At 42.6% G+C, this 16,262-nt stretch overlaps 1 protein-coding gene across 2 annotated transcripts in view; it reads right to left on the bottom strand.

Annotated features, from left to right (window-relative positions):
* Positions 1-217: 217 nt before the first annotated feature.
* The window catches only part of SORT1 (sortilin 1), a 48,883-nt gene continuing 32,838 nt past the window's right edge, over positions 218-16,262 (bottom strand). For both annotated transcript variants that reach the window (XM_053392855.1, XM_053392856.1), the window contains exons 9-20: positions 15,938-16,082; positions 15,239-15,394; positions 13,904-14,010; positions 13,103-13,205; positions 12,709-12,877; positions 11,312-11,502; positions 10,399-10,588; positions 6,910-7,026; positions 6,113-6,221; positions 5,279-5,385; positions 3,861-3,972; positions 218-3,619 (exon numbers count right to left, since the gene is read on the bottom strand). In XM_053392855.1, coding sequence (XP_053248830.1) covers positions 3,605-3,619; positions 3,861-3,972; positions 5,279-5,385; positions 6,113-6,221; positions 6,910-7,026; positions 10,399-10,588; positions 11,312-11,502; positions 12,709-12,877; positions 13,103-13,205; positions 13,904-14,010; positions 15,239-15,394; positions 15,938-16,082 — 1,521 coding nt within the window. In that variant the 3' untranslated portion in view covers positions 218-3,604. The remainder of the gene's footprint in view (positions 3,620-3,860; positions 3,973-5,278; positions 5,386-6,112; positions 6,222-6,909; positions 7,027-10,398; positions 10,589-11,311; positions 11,503-12,708; positions 12,878-13,102; positions 13,206-13,903; positions 14,011-15,238; positions 15,395-15,937; positions 16,083-16,262) is intronic.

The following is a 16,262-nucleotide window of genomic DNA, read 5'->3' as shown; positions in this document are numbered from 1 at the left end:
TGAAAACGTTGCTGGAAACTATGGTTCTGCTTGAGAGTTTCCCAGAGTCATCTTGTTGGCCACTTTGGATTTGATGAGCCATTGGCCTGATCCAGCAGGCTCTTAAGTTGCTCAGTGCTGAGCAGCAGCCCTGAAAAAATGGCTAAATGATGTATGTTGTTCCTTATGATCATGTTTCAGCAAGGTTTCACACTCACAAGAGTAAAGGCAGACCACATAAAAGCCCAATTTTTGTCTTTATTTCTAACCCAAATATTGCAAATATACAGAAAAATACCAGTACAAATTTATAATATAGCCAGGCTTATTTACAAACTCTATACATGGCTCCTTTATTTTTCTTCTGCACCTTGCCTCAGACTGTACATCTTAAGAAATTATGTGTAGAGGAGTGTATTAGCTATGGCTTTTTGTTATGTTATATTTTACAGCCATTATGCACATGGCCTGGTCTGGTCTGCCTTACAGACACATCAGGGAGACAATGATACTTCAAAGCTCATGCAATGGCAACATTTCCAGGACTGCTTTGTCACTTAGGCAGCACCCTTAGAGCAGTGACTAAGATGCAGTGTTACCTACATACTCAACACTATGGAGGACAAGGCTACTGTTGTGTAGGGCAGCAAATGTGTGACAGTAACAAGGACCTGGTTAGTTTATTGAGGTTTCTAGTTCCTTGAATGCTCTCACTTTATAAGCCAATGTGCCACAATGTAGAGTGTCTTATGAGAGGGGAACCAACAGAAATGGAGCAATGGAACAGGTCATGCCCAGTAATGAACTCCCTTGCCTAACCACCCTTCCAGAGATGCTTTAATAAACATAGAAAATAGGACATATAATAGGAAGAGTAAGTAGTCAGATTATGTTCTCAGTGAAATGGAAAAGGTCACCACCAGCTACATTACAGGCTTTCCATCACAAGCCCAGCCCAGCACTTAAAAGAGTTTCAGCCACATCACATGGATAGTAAAGCGATTTGAACCTGGCTCTGCACAGAACAGATATACACAAGAAGTTCAAATATGTTAAGAGCAGGGGTTTTGGAGCAGCTGTCAGACGCAAGGTTATTGAGCCCCCTTCAGTTCCTGGTTGAGTTACTGTGAGTTTAACATTGACTGTAAACAGCACTTTTATTTACATGCAAGTGTGCTTCTGTACCAAATGGAGTGAGAATAAACAACAAGTGGAATAAGCTACAAGTGTCTTCCAGGGACAAACGTTCCTCCTTGCCACGTGTTCCTCGTTGGTACCTTCTGCAAGGGACAAAATAATTTTGTACCAAGGAAGACAATGACACCCTGAGATATAATCAAATGATGCAGTGATGTAAGGGAGGAAGTAAGGGCCCAATAAAAAAGCACAGTAACGCCAAAGTAACTGTGGGAAAAACAAATCCAGGACAGACACTTTATTTCATGTTTCTGACTCTCATTATTGCCAAAAAGAGGGGTGGAAAGCTCTGTGACTTTAGCAACATGTCCTAACCACTAGGGCATAATTGGTAGCCACTGAATATCTAACAAATCCTGCTTCTTTGAAGAAAGGCAAGCTAAACTGATCAATGGTGGAAATACCCAACAGTCAGTGCCTCCTGAAAAATTGCGGAGCATGGCATTCAGAGGGTAGATGCCACTATGGAGAAGGGCCACTTCCAGACTGTCGCTGGATGACACTCAGCAGGTTGCAGCATTACCAGCAAGTTTTCCTCTGATAATCTTAGGGAAGTACTGGGGCTGGGTAAGGGGAAGGTGGTCCTTAAGCACCACACACACCAGAGACCCTGGGGAAAATATGCTATGTGTCCCAGGGCTCCTCGTGTCTGGATGCATGCCCTAGCACCACAAGGGAGCAAAGGCAGCCTCAGCCTGAAACCTCCAGTGAGACCTTCCTGGTAGTGCTGCCTCACCAGCAGGAACACTTGGGGAATGAAAGCAGAGTGGGGCAAGTTCCAGTATAGGCGTTCATAGCAAGATTAAGGGTACAGGTGGTATGTGGAAGGTATTCAGACCCTGCCACGCTCCCAACACAGGTGAGTGGGGAATCATATTTTGTCTAGGGGCTTATCCACATTTCCTCTTGTCCTGCTGCTTTCCTCCAGGGAAAACTGCTCTTTAGCAACCCAACCCAAATTGCCATTTGCTCCGATCAAGCACAAAAGAGTGGTTTTCCCTGGGGAAATGCAGCGGGAAGTGTGGACAAATTGTGACTAATCACTCACCTATGCTGGAATAGAACAAAGTCCTAAGATAAGTGTAAAAAGTACCACTGGGGACCAAAATTCAAGAAAATACATTACTGAATGTTATGAAGGTCTTTCAAGTTCAAACATGTCTCTCCAAGCATCTCAGTCCCTTCAAAGCCGAATATTACCTATGCCATGCACTGGCTCAATACTTTGTGTTTCTATGGATCCCCTATAGTAAGAATCCCTTGGATCTTACTATAATAGCTACTGGAGTGGGACGCCTCCGTCGCCAATTCACATCCCAACAGGCCAACTTTTAGCTACTGAGTTCAAGAAACTTAATTTACTACCTTCTCGAGGTTCAAGTCACAATACCCTCTGTGAACCCAAAAAATATTGAGAAATAGTTATGATTCCACATGGCACATAACAGTCAAACTGTGTTGTTGAACAGAAGTCGGAAAAACACAGTAGCAAAGCGGTGCATGTGTAGCAACCACTGATCTACGTATAATCTAAAAATATAATGAAAATTAGAAACACTTAATAACATCATGGTGCTGCTGGTAGCGCAAAGAAACGTTCCTTCAAGAACCCGATTTAAAGCAAACAATTTCTGTTCCTTCATAACATTCTAAACAAGTCATATTTCTGAAATATCTGTATACTTAGTCTTACAGTTGATAAATTTAAACCCCCCCCATGCTTTTGCTTTTTAGATTTATGGCAACACACATGCCGATTTCACAGTTTAGTTCCTTGGAATCGGAGAGCTACAGAGTTGCTCCTAGCCTTGGAATAATCTCTGCTTTGCACGGCACACATCTGCCCAGTTGATTACATTTCAGTGAAAATGAAAAGCAACCCTGTTTTGGCACACAGCCCCGGGATGCAGGTTAGCTTTCTCAGTCCCTGCCATAGCATCTCATTGCCCTGCTTGCTAGGAGAAGTGCTGCTCACACTGCAACAGCTTCAAAGCAGTGTCATCACAGTGTTGGAGTGGAACATGTCCCCCACCCAGGGATTTGGAGCCTTCTCCTAGTAGCAAGGTATGTTGTACCTAGTAATGCTAATATTTAATGAAATGTTGCTTTCACATTCCTATTTAGTTTTCCTTTAAGAGTTGGAAAAAGAAATCTGATTAAAACAAAGTTACATTTTTTTTTAAAAAAAGGTTTCCCTTCTTCCTTATTCAGAGCTGAAGTATCTCCCCCTTCTACACCCACCCACCCAAAGCAGTTCTTGCAGCCTTCTTGGTTTTAGACAGTTTGATGGAAGCAGTAGGAACACAGAATCCCTTGGATACAGAAAAGGCATTCAAATTAGAAGTAAAATGAACCGTCTGCATTCGTGCCCTTCTGTAGCAGCATCTAAATCCATGTGAATCCAATTCTAGTTAGATCTGCAATATCACTATTCCAGAAGGTCCTGGGAAGAAAAGAGGGGAAGATAATACTTCTTGTTAACATTTGATGATCATGATTCTTTGCAGTTTTGCTGTGGCAAATACAACCCACTTAGCCCCCCAGAGATATACAGCTGTTTCTTTTTCAAAGTGACATAAGCCAAAATCACATGCTTGGGGTTCAAATTTATCTTTATAACCCAACATGTACTGCTCAGAAAGATGCATGGTGTGCACACATACACATCAGTTACAATCACTTGCCTCATCAGAATCATCATGGTAGCCCGTTTTATTGGCATCTGGTGTGTCAACGCCATCAAAGCCGTTCGCTTCCGCATGCTGCTGCAGGACAGAGTATCGGTGAACCAGAAACCTAGGGGCATGACAAACACACATGAAATGAACTTGGCCCTATGGCGGTAGCATCAACATTCTTTGAACAGAAGTGAATATAACGTCCAGAGACTTCTGGAAGAACTTTATATGGGTTGCTGCTGAGACACCATTTCTCTGGCTGTTTTATCTGGTCTAAGCCAATAAACACTGGGTATCTTTAGAGCCTATATAGGATTTTTAAAAAAAACTGGTAATGCAACAATGCTACATGAATCCATCTGTCATTTTGGGCTAAAGTGTCATGGGTCTGCAGCTGGCATGTAGTTTTATCTCTCCTGGAGAAGTTGTGGAACAGGTATTGGGATGGATGAGGGATGAAGGCAAGAATATAAGAGCCTGCTGTATCAGGCCAATGGCCCATCTAGTTCAGCATCCTCTTCTCACAGCAGCCAACTAGATGTCTATGCGAAGCTCAAAATCGGGCAAGACAGAGGTACTGTGGGCAGGCAAGCCTGCTGATCTAGGAATGTGTGACCAGTATTGCCATGATCACGTTTGCAGTTTAGGGGTTCTCCTGGACTCAGAGCAGTTTATGGAGGTACCCATGACATCAGTTGTCAGGCACTCCTTATGGGCTCTGGTCAATTTGCCAGTGGGATTCCTTTGTGAAGAAAGTGGACCCGACTATGGTAATTCATGCCCTGGTTACATCAGATTGGGTTATAATGTGCTGTACGTGGGTCTGCTTTTAAAGACAATTTAGAAGTGCCAGCTGGTGCAGACTGCTTGGCCCCCATAAACAGCTGTAGTCTGATATAAAGCCTTATCTGTACTAACTACAGTGGTTGCCAATGTGTTTTCAGGTCCAATCTAAAGCACTGGTTGTTAGTTTTAAAGTCCTAAACCATTTGGGATCTGATAATTTGAACAATTGCTTACACTTCTGTTTGGGCTCTAAGACCAGCCACAAATACCCTCCTTACAGGCTTACCACTAAGATCTATCAGGCCGACAAACATGAGAGCACCTTTCAGTGATGGCCCTGTCCCTGTGGAACTCCTTCCCACAGAAGCCTCTCTGGCTTGTTTTAAATGGGCCTTACTGACTTCACTATACCAATCTGCCTTAAACTGAATAAGGTTGGTGATTTTATAGTTACAACCCCTGCTGTTTTATATGTATGTGTTATGTTACATAGCTACTGTTTTTCTGTTTTGAATTGGTTTCATGCTCTTAATTCTGACCTGTGGTGGCAGAGTCTCTGGCACTGAAAGGCAGCATAAAAATAACTGAATAATGGTTAAAAGTAAGAATGATCTTGCCAATCCCTTCCCAAGGCTCACCTTCCTCCACAAACGTATTTCTTAATGATGACTACTCCAGCTACAGCAGTCATAAGCATCAAGCCTATTACAGCCAGGATGACTGGAGTGGAGTTGGAGGAAGTAGACTGTAGAAAGAAAAGAGAGAGATGCATTAAGATTTTATGACAAATTATTAGATCACTTCGATTACTGAGTCATTACTATAATGATTCTCCTAGCATATTCTCCCTACCTCAATAACTTACTCTCTTGTCCTGCATGGATCACAGGAGGATTATAAAGATTTGGGGAGAGAGAATGAAACAGCTGATTTTGGAAAGGGTGAAATTTGACTACTTAGTTCAGAATGCCAAACCGCAGCTTCAACAGCCAATTTGGAAAGCTCATTCATTTTACTGCTTGAACAGAGTCAAGGTTAATATTGGCAAAGCATTTTTAGAAAATCTGCTTCTCAAATATTAACTACAAATGGGCTGTTTTTCAAGCACTCTTTTTACATTGGTTAGATGTAACCAATGTAACTCTCTTTCTCCCTCTCATATATATGGGCAGCTGGCCGCCTTTGAACTATATGCAGCCCCCAGCCCAATTTCAATTGACTCCCTGCATGCCATCACTGCAGGCCTCTGACAAGAGTGATCTGTCATTCTAGCACACTGGGGAGGAAAAAAAGAAGGGGTTTCAGAGAGAAAAAAGGGATGATTCCACTCACCAATGGCTTTCCCCTGCAAGCATGTGGCCTCACACAGAATAACCCAAGGAAATATGGCCCTTGACAGGAGAAAAAGGTTGCCCACCCTTCCTCTATCTCTTTGCCCCACTACAGTTATTTCTGCATTTTTAAAAACTTACCAGCTGGCTTGAGTTCAAGTAGTTGCTAGTGCATTTTTTCTTCAGATCAGTCTCTTCACGGATGGGATTTTCCCCGCCAACACATTTGTCTCCTGGGATCTTCCGATATCTGAAATTCAACAAGAGTCTCAATAATCTATTATTGCGAGGCTTCTTTTATTAGTGACAGCTCTCCAAGTCACCTAAAATTAGCTAACCCCTTCATGTCCAAGCATCAGTGAGAAGTTGAGAATATGGTTTCACCATTGCCAGGCTGGGTATCCTCAAATCACCTGTCCGACATTCCCCAAAGCCATGATTCTTTCAGGCCTGTGCACCTAGAGGGGTATGCATGTCGGGTGTATAGGGCTGCAGTGGCCTCCAAGAAAACATGGAAGTCACATGACATGAAAGTCCAGAATCCTCAAACAATAAATGCACACGTCATGCTAAATTATTTCAGCTGCTTCTGGTCCACAGAATTTATAAGCCAAGATAGTTCTATCTAGAGAACTATCTCCCCACCCAATACAGAATAGAGAATGAATCACCTTAAATGTATTACAGATGGCTATACTACATCTTCCACTGGGAGATATAGTGCCATGGTCACAACAGCAAGGGGCATATTTTGATTCTAAGAGAGATTCTTACTGTTCCAGAAACACAGCGTGTTCAGAGAGAGGAAGCGTATTTGCAGGGCATCAGAAGATAGTCCTCTTCCCAGTAGCCTACACATACTTGTTTTATAAAAACAAATGCACACAGGACCAAGCCATCCATCAATAATACTGACTATTATAATCATAGAAAATTACCCGCTGGTCTTTAGCCGCTCTCGCTTCCCATATAGACAAAATTCTAGGTCGTGCCCCTTCAGCTCTGGCTGCTCCACACACTTGGAATGGTTTTCTGGGCGGTAGTAGCCAAAATCACTGCATAGCAAATCCCAAGAGTAGGAAGACAGACGTTAACAACCCACACACAGTATGAGTATCGACTCATGCATCACTTCATTATTGCTGCAACTAAAGACCTAGTATGTGGTTGCTCAAGCTAGAATTATACATTTTTTATGGTTATTTGGGAATTTGGTGATAATACTTCACATGCCTAGTTGTATCACTGGCCCATTATACGGACAGAACAATCAGGAGGAGAAACTACCCTATGATGAAGCATCCAGTTTCTTCAGGGGTGGCAAATACATTTCAGCCCAATGGATGCATTGAGGGTTAGTCATACTGCCAAGAGCCACATGCCAGCAGTGAGTGTGGTTGAAGTGAGTACAGCTAACACACACACACACACACACACACACACACACACACACACACCAAACAGACAAGACGACAAATGCTGGTTAAGTTGGGACTGCAGAGAAGAGAATTCCCTGTGTTTTTTCTTTCCATTGCTAGCTTGAGGGCTTTCCTTCTACCCTAGTGCTGTAATAGCAAGGAAAAGAAAAATGTCTTCAAGGTCTTAGCTCTGAATGACACTGCACCATAGGGATAAATAGTTCCCATGTTAGAAGAGATTAGAAGAAAGAGAAAAGGTTTTAGAAGACTTTTCTGTTTCCTTCCTGTAGGAGCTCCTAACAAAGGCACTGCACCAGAGGAAGATGTGGAGCTTTTCAAAAAAAATAAAAAGAGGTGCCAGAAGAAAAAAAGAGGGTTGTGGGTCACCAAAAATGGCAGGCCACAGGTTCGCCAACCCTGAATTATTTCCTACCAAGCATTAGCAATCTAATTTGCTAATATGCAGCACATGTATCCATGGCAATGAATGTGGCCCTGAATGGAAACCAGATTCAGTGTCAACAGTGAACCCATGCAAACTGAAAAATTAGAACAGAAACCCATTTCAGTGCTGCTTGATAAACTGGCTGTGAATGAAAATGTTTTTTAAATATTCAAAAAGCAACAGCAGGTAGGAGATGATGATAGAAATATTGGGTACTGATTCCTTCTAAGGCTCTCTAAAACAACTCCACAACCAGACTGACATCAGTGTTATTACTGGTTTTGTACAGCCTCAAAATCTATTGTGAGAAATCCAAATTGATCTCTCCATTTCCCCAGCACTCAAAAACGAGTGCTAGGCTAAAATTTGTCCTCCAATTTTGCACAAGGTCATTTGCCCCTTTGCAAACTGGGGAGCTGTTTTCTGCACCTTTCATCACTGCTACATTTGTATAAATTTGTGTGTGTGTGTGTGCACTGCTTGTCTTATTCAACCATATGAGGTGGCTAAGGAACCCTCTTTTTCCTCACTGAGCTCACTTGAAGTAGTTTAGAACTTACACTGGCTTCCATTTCAACAAAACATCCTGGAACACCCACATAACTATGTGATGTCAGCAGCCATATGGGTATACCAGGAAGTACTGCTGGGATGTAAGCCAGCATACAGAAAGCTTTCCATGGCTGCAAGTGTGCACAAAATTTCAGCTTTTAAAAACAGCTTCTTAAAGCTTGGGTGTTCCAGGAAGTCCTGCCAAGCTGGAAACCAAAATGAGGTCCATGTTGCTGTGGGTGTGGTGCTTTTGTTTACACAACATTTCAAGAGAAAAGCAAGGTGCTTTAGCCATCTCATAAGGTTGTGGTAGTGGAAATATCTGCTTATTCCCACCTTGCTCTTTTTGAAGGCATGCTCAGTTCACACATACACCGCCCCCTTGAGTGGTTTAAAAAAGAAGCCATTCAGGTTTAATCCAGCACTGTTCAAGACACACATTTATTGCAGTAATTTGTGTACTCTGGACTATGGCTCTGCAAGTTTAAGGGATGCAAAGGCCATGTTCATTCTCGTTATTTTCAGGTATGAATTAATCATATACCAGCAAATTCAGTTTGTGCAGTTAAAGTGAATTTGGCACTCTTGCACAATAAACCTGCTTACAATCCCCCCCACCTTGCCAAAACACCCTGGGATTTTTCTGGTAATGAAAGGGATGGGGAAATGCACTGGAAAGTGTGAGATGCTGATGTTGTGCAGCATTATATCTGTGCAAACAAATCAGGATGAATGCTCAGTTAAACAGGTCATCAGAATGAGCCAGTACATGCTAGAGTCCAGTAGAACAAGCTACCAGCAACACAGTTCTGCTCCCTAATGTCTGCACTATTTTCCGTCTTCTTAAATTACACTCCACCCTTTTCGTTGTTCATTTTTCCACAGCTGAATGCTGCCCACAGAAGTTATCATGAGGGCCTTTTAAAAGCAGCACACACAAGCAAAGCTGAACATCAGACATGACTATTTACTGCAAAACCTAGCGGCTTAAATGAGAAGCCATTGAGATGCAGCTTATTTTCATGATCAAGTTCCCAGCCTGAGACTACAAGGAAAAGAATGAACAAGCAAGCAGCATCTGCTTAAGACCCTGAACCACAGGAAGTCTCAGTAAGAACTTCTAATGGTCTAAAGCTGTGTGCACACCATACATTTAAAGGACATGACTTCCCCTAAAAAATCCTGGGAGTTGTAGTTTGTTATGGGTGCTGGAAACTGCAGCTCTGTGAAGGGTAAATCACAGTCACCAAGGATTCTCAGGGGGAAGTCATGTGCTTTAAATGTATGGTGTGTACACAGCCCAAGTGTGGGATATGTTTATTGTCCCTAATGCTGCCCCTCTCCCAACACCCCAGTTCCTGTCCGAGAACTTCAGATCCTGCCAAAGCCAGATTTTGGATCTGAACAAACAACGAGTTTGCATGATTTCTTTTAGTGAAGAGGATTTCTGCCACTTTTGTCTCAAATAAATGGCGTAGGTATGTGCATCTGCATGACCCATTATCTGCTTGTGAAAGATCTGCCTGCTTAAAAGCTTGCATACTCCTTCAGCCACAGAAAATAGACCAGCATTAACCTGCACATCTTGTTATACTGATAATGGAATCTGGGTTGCAAAATGTGGCATTTCTTCTGAGAACCCCCAAATTTCACCATATTTAATCAATGTTTAATCACTTGACTGCCTCCTTGAAAAACCTCACACTTATAGAGTTATAAAACCACAATTCTACATACATCAGGAAAGGGGAACCTGTGGACCTCCAGATGTTGCTAGGCTGCAGATCCCACTAATCATTCTGGTTGGCTGATTAGAGCTGCAGTCCAACATGTGGAGGGCCACAGGTTCCCCATCTCACTATTTCAGAAAATGAACTGCAGAGTCTGGTTTAATATTTCAGTGAAGCTCAAAGGGTTGGCAGGGTGGGAGTATGGTCACTTCCCAGGCCATTTCAGAACAGAAAAAAACACAGCCATGCGAATAGATTATGGGAGGAACTCTCCAAACATACCAGAGGAAGTCACCTAATGTGCAAGTGCAGACAGATGGTTGCTTGGTCACAACGTAGTCTCGGCCATTCTGACAGAAAGATGACTTGCGAAGGCGTAGGTATTCCTCCTTGTAGCCCAATATGCAGCCATCTGCAGGGTCATTGGGATTGCTGGAGTGAGCCAACCACTTGGTGTAGTCCTTCTCCATACCTAAGCAGGGAATAATGACCAGATTCTTGAGATAGCCAAAAACTACTAAAATTCTGTGGGCTTTTCTGTAGAATTTTGTGGTGCAATCAGCCACAGAACTCGGGCGGGTACTCTCTGGAATTAAGGGGAGCTGCTCTGTAGCTTTCTCAAGTGCGGCAGCCTTTGTGGGGGACAGGACATATCACATGGCTCCCCATGCCCCACCACGCTGTTACCCACTGCAGCAGAACAAAAAGAGGGGGGAGGGAGGAAACCTCTCTCCTTCCTCTGCTGCCAATTAAAGGTAAGGAAAAGGAAGAGAGAGGAGTGTGGCCTGGCGTAAATGGCTTTTTTCAGAGAGGGAGAAGGAACAGAGAAGATGAGCGTGCAATATTTCTGAGCCTTTACATTAGCTGGAGGGGGGTATTCCAAATTATTCTTGGAGAAAAGTTTTGTTCCCCCCGCCCACAAAGAACTTGAGTAATTTCCAAATTATTCTGAGACAAGCTTCCTCATCTCTGGAGGAACTAACTTTTTTGTAGGGATTACACATGAAGAGGCAGCTAAAAGACTTGACCTGTGCATCCTCAACCACAGTATTGAGGACCAGCCCCTGCTGAAAAAGTTTGCTGACCCCTGCTCTAGTTGCATCGCATTTTTTAAATTCACAGATACAGTCAAGACAATTTGAAGACAAGCAGCTGGCTAACATTCTTATTTGTTATAAAGGAAGAGATTACTCACACTCCCTGTTTAGAAGATCATTAAAGTCAATAGTATACGAGATCCACTGACGAGACAGGAAGCTCTCTGTAAATCCCCAGATGCTAACATTCATCGATTTTGCTCCTGGCTCTGATGCCAGGCCAGTAAACGTCATAGGATCCTTACTGAAAACATAGTTGTGCCAACACTGCCCTTCGTCTGTGGAGAACCTGAAACAGATAAGATTAGGAATGGAGGTTTGGCATTATCACTGTGGTTAATTTAGACTGACAGAAATCCTAATGAAGCTTAAGGCAGCCACTCTCAAATACTGGAGATGCAAGACAGGTGACAGGAATATTAGACTAAACTACATGCTTACTTGCCACTTTGCATATCAGAACCTTGGGTTCCGCTGTACTGTGTCCGTTTCTGGGCACCACAATTTAAGAAGGATATTGACAAGCTGGAATGTGTTCAGAGGGAGACCAAGATGATCAAGGGTCTGGAAACCAAATCTCATGAGGAATGGCTTAGGGAGTTGGGTGTGTTTACCTTGGAAAAGAGGAGACTGAGAGGTGGCATGATAGCCATGTTTGAATATCTGAAGGGCTGTCACATGGAAGAGGGAACAAGCTTTTTTTTCTCCTGCTTCAGAGGGCCTTAGGACCTGAACCAATGGATTCAAATTACAAGAAAGAAGATTCTGACTAAACTTTAGGAAGAAATGCCTGCTGTTAAGAGCTATGATTCCCTTGGAAAATGGTGGACACTCCTTCATTGGAGGTTTCAAAACAGAGGCTGGAGGGTCATCTGTCAGAGATGATTTAACTGTGATTCCTGCATTGTATGGGGTTGGACTAGATGACCTTTGGTGTGCCTTCCAAGTCTACAATTATACGACTCTGACTTCGTTGCAAATGAGTGCCAGGAAAAAGTGATTTGCAATGGAGAAGTGGACAGGGGCAAGGAGTACATAATCCCTCTTCTTTTATCCTAGCTGGAATTCCAAACATATTTATGTCTGCCTGTTCTGGATGACAGCTTGTTTTAAAAATGTAAATAGGGATAGAAATTAGTGGTTCTTCTGAAATCACTCCTCTCAAGCAACAGCTTCATGGTTAGGATAGCCTCATTCCTTTCAAACATTCTAAATTGAGAGCAACCCAGTTTCTTCCTTTACATCATTCTACAGCAGTGTTTCATAGACTTGGGTCCCCAGCTGTTGTTGGACTACAACTCTCAGCATCCCTGGCCACTGGTCCTACTAGCTAGGGATGATGGGAGTTGTAGTCCAACAAACAGCTGGGCCCCCAAGTTTGAGTAACACTGTTCTATAGGGATAGTTCCAGGTGACGTAACAGTGAGGAAGTGGGCACTGAACTTCTCATGTCCTCCCACCACAGAAGTATTAACAAAATTAAGTTCCTGCATACTTAATCACATTGATAGGATGATCCGTTTGCTCAACAGCCACAATGATGCCCCCAGAATCCAGGATGGCATAGTGATGGGGTCCTTCAAGCATCCGTGCCCAGGTGTAGCCGCCATCATCCGAAATGTAAACATCTGGGTTTATTATTGAAATGGCATCCCCAACACTTCCTGCAACACAAGGCCATTGCCAATACAATGGATATGAGTACACTACAGTTCTCTCATGAAGGTTCACCACTTGTATTCATTCCTAAGTTCACCCACCCTTACTGGCGGAAGAAGGAAAAAAACAGATCTGTAAAATACAGAAACCAGTAGACAATCCCAAGTAAAGCCTCATCCTTTGCCAATTATCTTACATCGTATTATACGTGCATAAGGATAATTCATTACCGTGAGCAATGACAATTCCAACAGCATTGGGCTCAGACAGAGGAGCCATTGGTACATTCAGCTTCTGGGAGATGCTGTAAGATGCATGGATGTGAAGGCTGCACTGTAAATGTAAGACAACCCCAATAAGAAAAGGAGGCAAAATGGTGAAGCATTAACATATTTGGTCTTATTAAAAGCAAAACAACCAAAAGTGCTTGAATTTCAACAGAATTGCCACAAAGGAGAACCTTTACTGGTGCAAATCCAAGGCAAACTGAACCCAAGCTTCCAAGTTTATTAGCTGACAAACTGTGTTTTGAGTAACACATGGCCCAAGGCAGCTTTTTCCACATGTAAGCCTGTTCCCTTCTGTTGCTGTTGTTTTAAATCAGGCTGAATTACAAACTGTTTTCTGTTGCATAGTTTGGGCCCAGCTCACTGCACAAAGTTTGTTGAGCGTTCCACTCCTCTTGCAAAACATCCCTAAAAATATGCTTTACTTTTAATTTTATTGCAAGTTAGATGCACTAACCACGCAACATGAGATAATACAACTATTGGTAAGCCAATTTCCTAATGAATATTTACAAAGGCTACAGCAACTTTAGTACGTTTAATGCTATTTCAAGACCTATAAATTTGGTCTCTAACTATGATTTTGCACACCCTGTACCACCACACCCTAATCTTGCACTTGAGTCATACACTCAATTTACTAGGAAGCATAGTTTTCAGTAGAACCAACTTCCAAACAAGTAACTTAGAACTATAACTTGGTCTGACAATATCATCCTACATCCAATATATAAACATACAAACCTTTTCCTTATTTTTGGCGGTTGAGTCACATTTGGCATTTTCAGGTTTCCTCAAGTGCACCCACTCCCCTCCTTGATCAAAGGTAATCACCGATTGGATGGAATTATCTGATTGAGAGGAGAAAATGTAAGTATTTGTGCAATAAATTCTATACAACATACTTACTCTCTGAGTAAAACCCAATGCAGTGCTAAGTCTCGCATTCCATCAGTGAAGGATTTTATTGTGAAATGGAACATTATCTCCCTCTCCTCCTCCTATATGCCCCCTAAATCTGTTCCATGGGTTTCCTCAACCCTCTGGATTATATTTGGGGAGGGTGTGGAGTAAGTGCTGAAGGTGGGGGGGGGGAGAGCCCTGTGGCACAAGTAGAAATGTTTTCATTAATGGGATGCAAAGGTTAAATGCCACCTGCTATAATTAAAAAGTGGATGCTTTAACTCCCATGTCATGTAGCAACATTCCAAGCATCCAAAAAGACAAGACATCTTGCAAAAGAGGACCAAACACTTTGAAAATAGAGTAAGACTGCAAACCACACTGCGCTGTTGAGACTCATTGGGTTGGCTCCTGCAGCACACCGGCTGAGTTCAATGTCAGGTCATCAGCCATTATTTCAGGGACAACCTTTCCAGTATTCACAGTTTGATATTAAAGCTCCAGCCCCTGTGCAGATGTGTCATCTTTCTGCTTCAAATAAGACACTCCCGATTCCCATCTATAGGAACTGTCAGCCTTACAACACAGTTTAACATATGAGTTTGGCTTCCTTACTTCACTCAGACTGTCTAAAGAGATTCAACCTGGGCTGAAACTAAGTAACTCTCTGGTACACATGGGAAACATGTGGCTCTCCAGATGTTGCTGGGCTACAACTCCCATCATCCCTGTCTCTTGACCATGCTTGCTGGGAATGATAAGAACTGACTGTACGAAGAGGCACAGGTCCCCCATCCCTGCTTTACAGGATGCGGTATTAACAGACATAGTAAGCACAGGAACAGATCAATGTTGATTATTCCCATTAACTTCGTAAAAGCAGAACTGAGACCAGTACTGCAAGACAAGTGAACTTGTCCTCGACAAACTAAGACAGTAACATGATTGTTTCCTTTAGTCAAAACACCTATGAGAAAACCTAGCTTCAAAACAAGCTATTTCAAACAAATTAACAAACATAAGCATTGTGGCTGTCCCAAATGGATCTCCCAGAAATGCCTCCATTCCATCTCACTGAAAAGTTTCAGCTACTTTCCTAACAGATTCCTCACTTCAATTACAGTCAAACTAGAATCCATCAGTCCCCATGACGCCATGCAGAAAGTGAGTACTTACCCTCTGAGAGCACACTAGTGATGTAGATGCCTCGCAAGGAGGTCACATTGGTGAAGTCCGTCTCTCCCCCTGTGGTGGTATAGAGATGCCTTTCTAGGGACTTCGAATATATGATGCCTTGGTCATCAGAGGTGTAAATTGTCCCATACCCAGTATCTGCAAGAAAAACAACAGGTTGCAGGGAGGGGGTCCTTCCAAAGAGTCCCTAAGGAACGGGGCTCTCATCTCAGTATTATCAACATTACCATTAATTTGAGATTACCAGGCCTAGAAAGCTGGTAGACCTATGTTTATGTCAATTTCAAACTATTACAATAAACTGGATTGGGAAATAAATGAGGACTATATGAAACAAATGAACAGGGCCACAGGGTTCTTGACAGAACAAGAGTGAGAACAGCAGGGAGACCCCAGGATCTCAAGTGTGTGGACGCAACTACAACTGTCCTTCCCTAAGGGGTGATCTGGCAGTCTCTTCACCAAGTGTATGATTCAAATGCTTTATCATTATGAGCGCATATATGTTATTTCAAGGATTAACCTTAGGTGCCTATATGCTATACTGTTCATCTTCACATTTTAAGAGCTGGTTCTCTTCATGAACCATACAAAGTTTTGCAACCCACATCAAATGCATGTTGAAATCCAGATCTTTTAAAGATTTTTAAGTACACACCACACCAAACTCCCTTCTCTCACCTCCAGGCTCATCTACATGCATGAACACCATGTCGTCATTAGCTGCCAAGATAGAGTAAAACTGCTCTTGTCCAACTGAAGGAAGTTGTGCCATGTTCCAGGTTTCTCCATGATCCAGTGACACATGGATTCGTCTTGTATTGCCCTAGTGAAGGCAATGATAGTGTTGTTTAAGTACTACCACATCCTAGATACTATTGGTGTTTCTATAGGAGGTTATTCCATGACAGATACCAGAAATTCACACTACATAGTCTTGATAGTATTCTAAATAAGTAATCCCCTGCAATAACTCCCTTATTTATCGACCTGATACTATATACTG

The sequence above is a fragment of the Podarcis raffonei genome, chromosome 6 (genome assembly GCF_027172205.1).
Source record: "Podarcis raffonei isolate rPodRaf1 chromosome 6, rPodRaf1.pri, whole genome shotgun sequence".
NCBI classification, from domain to species: domain Eukaryota; kingdom Metazoa; phylum Chordata; class Lepidosauria; order Squamata; family Lacertidae; genus Podarcis; species Podarcis raffonei.
This window is presented reverse-complemented; position numbering and strand designations above follow the sequence as displayed.